We start from the raw sequence: 8,227 nt of genomic DNA on the forward strand, positions 1-8,227 counted from the left end.
CATTCGTCCTAAGAAGAGGATACGCCAGCAAGCAGACGCGCATGTAGGTTGGAAGGCAACAGCAGGAACAGAGAAAGAATTTTAAAAAGTGCTTTCTCACACATGCAGGACTTAAAATCATCCGGATTCACATCCAGAGCTAAGTCTGCAGGTTATCACTAGAAGATATTTATTTATTTAATCATATATAAATATGATTAAATAAATAAATAAATAAATAAGACAGTGGTGAAATTCAATATTTTTTTTTTACTATCGGTTCTGTCGGTGTGGCTTGGTGGGCGTGGCAGGGGAAGGATACTGCAAAATCCCCATTCCCACCCCACTCCTGGGGGAAGGATATTGCAAAGTCTCCATTCCCACCCCACCCCTGGGGGGAAGGATATTGCAAAGTCTCCATTCCTACCCCACCCCAGGGGAAGGATACTGCAAAATCCCCATTTCTTCTCCACTTCTGGGGGAAGGATATTAAAAATCCCCATTCCCACCCCACTCCAGGGGAAGGATACTGCAAAATCCCCATTCCCACCCTACTCCAGGGGAAGGATACTGCAACAGCTCCATTCCCACCCCACTCCAGGGGAAGGATACTGCAAAATCCCCCTTCCCTCCCCACTTCAGGGGAAGGATACTGCAAAATCTCCATTTCTACTCCACTCTAGGGGAAGAATACTGCAAAATCTCCATTACAACCCCACTCCTGGGGGAAGGATATTGCAAATCTCCATTCCCACCCCACTCAGGCCACCCAGAGGTGGTACTTGCCGCTTCTCCGAACTGCTCAAAATTTCTGCTACTGGTTCTCCAGAACCGGTCAGAACCTACTGGATTTGACCCCTGCTAGAAGAGAAAGGAACTAGGAGAAAAATGACACCAGTTTGGGTCATAACAAGGCAGCAGATGGCCATTCCTCCTCTGATCTGCTGGGACTCCGACTCCCATCAATCCTAGCCAGCATGTTAACAGCAAGGGATGGGTGTAATTGTGATCCAAAAACATTAAGAGAACAGAGGCCGGTTTTCGGTGGTTTGAATCTATTCTTTGCAGTTATTTATTCTTGGTAGATGTAAAGTTATAAAGAATATACAAGTTTCGTATCCAAAGTGGTTTTTTATTTTTGAACTGGCCTAATTTTTTTTTTTTTTTTTGAGAATGAAGAAGAAGACATTCGGCTTCCTATCTTGGAAGGTTCATCGGTTGTGCTGGATGGTGTGAGAGATGGAAGGAGCATCATCTGAATGAGTCAGGTGGCCTTTTCAAAAAACAAAAACCACTTTTGATACAATTATGATCTGGATGTCCCAAAGGTGCTCTTTTTTCAAGAGGCAACTGGACTGTCTGGTTTTTAATCATAATAACAGAGTTGGAAGGGACCTTGGAGGTCTTCTAGTCCAACCCCCTGCCCAGGTAGGAAACCCCACACCATTTCAGACAAATGGTTATCCAACGTTTTCTTAAAAATTTCCAGTGTTGGAGCATTCAGAACTTCTGCAGGCAGGTTGTTCCACGATGAATTGTTCTAACTGTCAGGAAATTCCTCCTTAGTTCTAAGTTGCTTCTCTCCTTGATGAGCTTCCACCCATTGCTTCTTGTTCTGCCCTCAGGTGCTTTGGAGAATAGTTTGACTCCCTCTTCTTTGTGGCAGCCCCTGAGATATTGGAAGACTGCTATCATGTCTCCCCTTGTCCTTCTTTTCATTAAATTAGACATACCCAGTTCCTGCAACCGTTCTTCATATGTTTTAGCCTCTAGTCCCCTAATCATCTTTGTTGCTCTTCTCTGCACTCTTTCTAGAGTCTCAACATCCTTTTTACATCATGGTGACCAAAACTGAATGCAATATTCCAAGTGTGGCCTTACCAAGGCATTATAAAGTGCTACTAACACTTCACCTGATCTTGATTCTATCCTTCTGTTTTCTCTGAAGACGTTTCTCTTCTCATCCAAGAAGCTTCTTCAGTTCTGACTGGATGGTGGGAAATGGAAGGATTTATACTCCTAGCAGAAAGCTGGTCATTTGCATCCTTTTAGGGAGTCGTTGAGGCTACCTGGAGGTTTATCGTTGTCAACAGAGGGGGAAGGATACAATACCATCCATCTCGTCTACAATACAGTTCCAAGAAGGCTCCACGCCCATTTGCACCACTCAGGTGACCCTGAGGACACAGATAAACCTCCCAGTGGCCTTAACAGCTTGCTAAAAGAATGCAAATGACCAGCTTTCTGCAAGGAGAATAAATCCTTCCATCCGCCACCCACCCCCGGCCATCCAGTCAGAACTGAAGAAGCACCTTCAAAGAAAAACCAGAAAGTCCAGTTGCCTCTTGTAAAAGTAACTTTGGGACAACCATGACCTGGATGACTGAGAATCTCCATACGCCTAAAGTTTTATAGTTTTTGAATTCTCCCAAATGAATGCATTTCCCCCACTAAGGATCTGATCAACTACTGGACATTTTGATGGGAATATTTTGCATCTGTCTGTCATGCATTGAGGTTGGAAGACAGACATTCTTTTCATACGAATATTTTTTTTTATTTGCATTTATATCTCGCCCTTCTCCGAAGACTCAGGGCGGCTTACACTATGTCAAGCGGCTTACACTATGTCAAGTGTTGTGTGTATGGTCACAATAGACCAGACTATTCTTCTGTGTTTCTTGTACGTTCTCTTAGAAAACCCACAGGAAACACATATATCCCAACATGGAAGTTTCAACACGAAAGAAGTTAACTAGGGATGAAACTAATTTGACAACAAATTAAGAGTGACTCTACTAGGAAGACGGCTCTTGATTTGCAGTTCATGATGGATGACCTATTTCTGTCTCCCTCTATTTGGCCACACAGAAGGAGGTAATTAAAACACAATTTAAAATAGACACATCTGCTGTTCAGCGCCACCAAAAAAATTGCATTAGATCTTACAGAGCTTAAGAAATCATCAGAGAGGCAGTCTTCAAAGTTAATCTTTTGACAACTTGCAAGCAAAGGAATCAGCTGAATCACTTTTGCCTTCCTTTGTCAAAGCAAATCAATTTTTATTATAGCCATAGATAGTAAGGGGGTAGGAATACAGCCTCTAAAAGGAAGCCCGTATAAAGGATATAAATACTGTGAATTTAAATGAGTTATTAAAAAAAGCTACAAAAAAGGTATAAAATGATGCACAAATCGAATATATGGGACAGAAGATTTAACAAGTGAGAAAAGAGCAGAAAAAGTTAGCAGGCAGGAAAAACTATTTGTATTAAGTTTCGGAGCGCTGTCAATTAATGCAATAAACCAGGCGCACACGGAAATCTAGTTTATACTGTTGAGCCCCAGGTCTAAGCTAGAAGGCATCCTCAGATGAATTTAGGAGTGCTGGCGCAGAGAATCTGGCAATATTATACGTTGCAGCAGGAGTGGCATCTGAAATCAACAGGATGGTGTAAAATTACCTGGTATGACTTGTGTATTTATGTATTAGTGGTAAGATGAGACTGGCATGAATATTGCCACAGACAACGTAAGAGAAGAACATGTGTTCCGATTCACCAACGTCTTTCCTTTACCAGCAGAAAACTACCATGGGGTTAATTCCCAAGAGACCAAGGCTTTCCTTCTTTTGCAATCAATATGACATTTTTTAAAAAAAATTCTCAGCAAATTATTTATAAAACAACACTAGGTTTATCTAAGTGAGCAGCTGAGGAGGCGGGCAGCAACCTTAGCCAGGCATTCTTGAACAGTCCAACCTACCTCACATGGTTGTTGTGGGGAAAATAGGTGGCAAGTATATATGTTAGGTTTGCTGTCTTGAGTTATGTATAAAAATGAAAGGCAGTTTGGTGATAATCCTAGCTTAGAAACCAGGAGGCTGTGAGTTCTAGTTCCACCTCAGGCATGAAAGCTGGCTGGGTGATTCTGGGCCAATCTCTAGGTGACTGTGAGTTCTAGTCACACCTTGAGCATGAAAGTCAGCTGGGTGACTTTGGGCCAATCATCAGGAGACAGTGAGTTCTAGTTCTGCCTTAGCAGCTGGGTGACTTTGAGTCAATCACTCTTTCTCAGCCTAACCATACTAATAGGGTTGTTGTATGGGGCAAACAGGAGGAAGGAAGAGTATTAAGAATGTTTTCTGCCTTGAGCTACTTATAAAGTCATACAAGGAGGATAAAAATCCAATAAATAAAGATAAGATCCAAATCTATTATTATTATTACTATATTATTATTATACTTTCATTCATTAAACATGAAACTCAATCAACTGAACTATATTATTATTATTATTATTATTATTATTTACTTTATTCACGAAACATGAAACTCAGTCAACTGAACATTCAAAAATGCATCACAAATACCACTGACTGGTGCTACTGGCTGATATGGGTTGCTGCCAGCATCCTAGGTATCAACCAAGTACCTTCTTAATTATTATTAAGATTATTGCTGTTATTATTATTATTATTATTAAGACCTCTTAAAGAGGCAGGCCATGCACTAACTTGTCCAATTTCTCGATGGTGCAACCATCGCTTATTTGTGTTAGGAAACGCATCTCCTTTGCAACTGAAGGGCAACAGAAAACAAACAAGACGTACCCAACAGATCTGTGGGTCTTTCTCTAAAACAGCAGGTGCAAGGAGGAGAGGGAAAGGCGGAGTGTGTGTGTGTGTGTGTGTGTGTGTCTACCCAAAATAGCCAGATGACCCAGGATGGAGGGGAGCCTGTCCTCTCTTTCCTGACCTGGCATCTGAAGCACCGACCCCGAAATCCTTGCCAAGTTTGCAATGGGCGCCCCAGTTCAGAAGACGCTGCGGATGGGACACAGCGGGGTGGGGGGGTGGGGGGGGTGGGAGGGTGCAAAGGCGAGTTTGAAAGATGTTTGTAAAGAAGGGGGAGAAAAAAAATAATAAACTTTTTTTGGCATGGGGGAAGTCTGCCTTTAAAGCATAGCTGTGCTCCTTTGTGTGATTGTGTGTGTGGTTGTGTGTGTGTGTGCACATGATTGTGTGTGTGGTTGTATGTGTGCGTGATTGTGTGTGGTTGTATGTGTGCGCATGATTGTGTGTATGATTGTGTGTGTGTGATTGTGTGTGTGCAGTTGTGTGTGTGTGTGAGTGGGTGTGGGTGTGCGCGTGATTGTGTGTGTGATTGTGTGTGTGTGATTGTGTGTGTGCAGTTGTGTGTGTGTGTGTGTGGTTGTGTGTGTGCGCGCGTGATTGTATGTGTGGTTGTGTGTGTGTGTGATTGTATGTGGTTGTATGTGCGTATGTGCGTGATTGTGTGTATGATTGTGTGTGTGTATTTGTGTGTGTGTGAGTGATTGTGTGTGTGTGTGTATTTGTGTGTGTGTGAGTGATTGTGTGTGTGTGTGTGTGTGTATTTGTGTGTGTGTGAGTGATTGTGTGTGTGTGTGTGTGTGTGATTATGTGCAATTTGATGCTCCTGCAAAGTCCAGACCGAGCAAAAGATGTTGGGAGATGGAAGGTCCCGTTTTGCAAATGGGGAGGGGTCTCCTAAGGGGAATGGTGTGTGTGTGTGTGTGATGGGATGGGGCCACCCCCTGCGCTGCCTTCCAGCCCCTGGCCAGCCGGGCTGCGGATGATGGGCCTGGCGGTCGTCACGTGGGCCAAGGGGCGGCTGGGGATGATGGGGGCGGCAGTCCCAGCATCCATGGGGGTTGCCTTCTCCCACCACCCTTGGGAGAAGGCAGCTGCAGGGGGAGAAGGAAGGAAGGTCCGGGGATGATGGGCTGGGTAGTGGCCTGGGGTGGGGAGGGGGGGAGGGGTCCCTCTGAGGGGGCGTGGCCAAAGCGCGGTCTGGGGGGCGGGGCCCCGAAGCCACGCCCCCTCTTCCCCGTCTGCCTCACCTGCGGATGGCGACGGCGGCCAGCAGCAGCACGAAGAGGCCCGCCAGCAGCCGGCGACGCCGGCGCCCCGCGCAGCTCCACATGGCCGAAGACCTCCGGCGAGACCCGGCCCCGTCCAGCCTCGTCCCGCCGCTCCGGCCGCTCCGGCTCCCACGCGCGGGCGCCCCGTTAACGGGCGGAGGCGTCTCCCATTGGAGGAGGGCGGGCCAGGCGCCGCCACGCCATTGGCCGGCGGCCGGGGGAGGCGGGAGCTCCGACGCGCGAGGCCGCGCCCGGCCCCTCGCGCCCATTGGACGGCGCGCCCGCCGCTCTTTCGCCCCGCCCCTCGCCGGTTCACCTGTGGCCCGGTGGAGCGCTCTCTGTACGTGGTCAGGAGCCCTCTTGCCCTTCCACAGAGGGACCGGCTCGGTCTGGCTGAAAACACGAAAAACACCTTTCCGTCGTAACTCCCGAGTCACACACAACGATCCCCGACACCCCCCCAAAAAAAAAAACAAGGGAGGCGAACCCGTGGAAAGCTTAATGTGTGAACGCAAAAAAGAAGCGTATCCTGCCCAGACACGTGTTGGAGCTGCGGCTGCGAATCGTTCTGCTCTTGAAGATGTGAAAGAAAATGGAAAAGGGGGAGAAATTACAAAATAAATGGCTTCCCACTGTCATTACAGAAATCACAATTATAATGAATACAGATTTTATGTGTGTGTGTGTATATAAACACACATATACACATACATATATATATATATATACATATACATATAAGGGGCGTGCATAAGAGCACCAGCGTGCCTACCGTCCCTGTTCCTTTAGTTGTATTCATTTTATATATTCAATTCATGCTTATACTTATATATATTATTTAATATGTACTCGACAAAATAAATAAATAAAATAAACATATACATATATATATGTGAGTGTGGATATATTTATAATACCCCTAATTTTATCACATATCCAATCCCTCTTATCAAATCGTCAAGGGCATAAATTTCTCTTAATTCATTTTCTTCTTGCACTTTTCTTTGATTTTGATTTTTCCTCTTCCTCTTATTTTGTATTGGTTTTGTGTTTATAGTCTTTAAAAAAGCAATTGCACCTTCAAAGAACAATTATACATACATATTCTACATGTATAGCAATAGCACTTAAAGACTTATATACCGCTTCACAGTGCTTTATAGCCCTCTCTTAGTGGTTTACATAGTCTCTTGCCCCCAACAATCTAGATACACATATAGAAAAAAAAGTTCATCCACTACAGGTAATCCTCAAGTTTAGTTCATTTAGTGACTGTTCAAAATTACATTTTAAATAAGCGACTTATTATCCATTTTCAGTTGTCACCTTTGTAGCATCCCCATGATCGTGTGATCAAAATTCAGATGCTTGGCCATGGATTCATTTATATGACCGGTTTCTGTATCCCAAGGTCACGCGATCCCCTTTTGTGACCTCCTGACAAGCAAAGTCAACGAGAAAGTCGGATTCATTTAACAGCCGGGTCACTAACTTAACTGCAGTGATTCATTTAACAACGGTGGCAAGAACGATAGTAAAACGGGGCAAAACTCACTTAACGTCTCACTTAAAAGCAGAGGGGTTGGGCTAGATTGTGGTCGTTAAGCCAAAGACTACCCGTATTGATTTATTTTCGTCAGGGAGCATTTTTTTTCTCTCTCTCTCCCTGTTAGGGGTTGGATTCACCCCCAGAAGGGCAGATATATCGATCCAAACAACCCGTTGACTCGTCGGGGTCAAAGACTGAACTTTCGCCTCTGCAAATCCCGGCAGGATTTTTAAATTTTTATTGGGGAGCCATCATTGGGACGTCCCTTCCAGCTTGGCAGACTCAACTACTTGCAAAACCCACCACCAAAAATCAACCATGGGCTTCCCCTCCTCCTAGGAGTGTCAAAATGACAGCGATCCCTTAGGAAGATATACCTGGTGGGACCCAGGAGAAGGGCCTTCTCCGTGGTGGCTCCCTCTCTCTGGAATATCATTCTCCCAGAGATTAGACTGGCCCCCACTCTCACACTCTTCCGGAAGGCGCTGAAGACCTGGTTCTGTCAATGGGCCTGGGGAATCCTGAGTGGGATGGAGCCCATTAAATGGCTCGTGTGATGTACTGTCGCCGAGACGGGAGGTTATTTTATAATTTTATTCATTTATTATATGATCCTTGTATTAATTTTATTGTTTTTATATGAGGTTTTCATATAATCATAATAACAGAGTTGGAAGGGACCTTGGAGGTCTTCTAGTCCAACCCCCTGCTTAGCCAGGAAACCCTTCACCACTTCAGACAAATGGTTATCCAACATCTTCTTAAAAATTTCCAGTGTTGGAGCATTTACAACTT

The 8,227-nt window shown here is 44.9% G+C and overlaps 1 protein-coding gene across 3 annotated transcripts in view; it reads right to left on the reverse strand.

The window, feature by feature from the left end:
• LOC131203613 (beta-galactosidase-1-like protein 2) overlaps positions 1–6,051 on the reverse strand; it is a 60,918-nt gene extending 54,867 nt beyond the window's left edge. For all 3 annotated transcript variants that reach the window (XM_058193998.1, XM_058193997.1, XM_058193996.1), the window contains exon 1: positions 5,863–6,051. In XM_058193998.1, the coding sequence (XP_058049981.1) occupies positions 5,863–5,945 (83 nt within the window). In that variant the 5' untranslated portion in view covers positions 5,946–6,051. The remainder of the gene's footprint in view (positions 1–5,862) is intronic.
• Positions 6,052–8,227: the final 2,176 nt, after the last annotated feature.

The sequence above is a fragment of the Ahaetulla prasina genome, chromosome 9, assembly GCF_028640845.1.
Source record: "Ahaetulla prasina isolate Xishuangbanna chromosome 9, ASM2864084v1, whole genome shotgun sequence".
Lineage (NCBI taxonomy): Eukaryota > Metazoa > Chordata > Lepidosauria > Squamata > Colubridae > Ahaetulla > Ahaetulla prasina.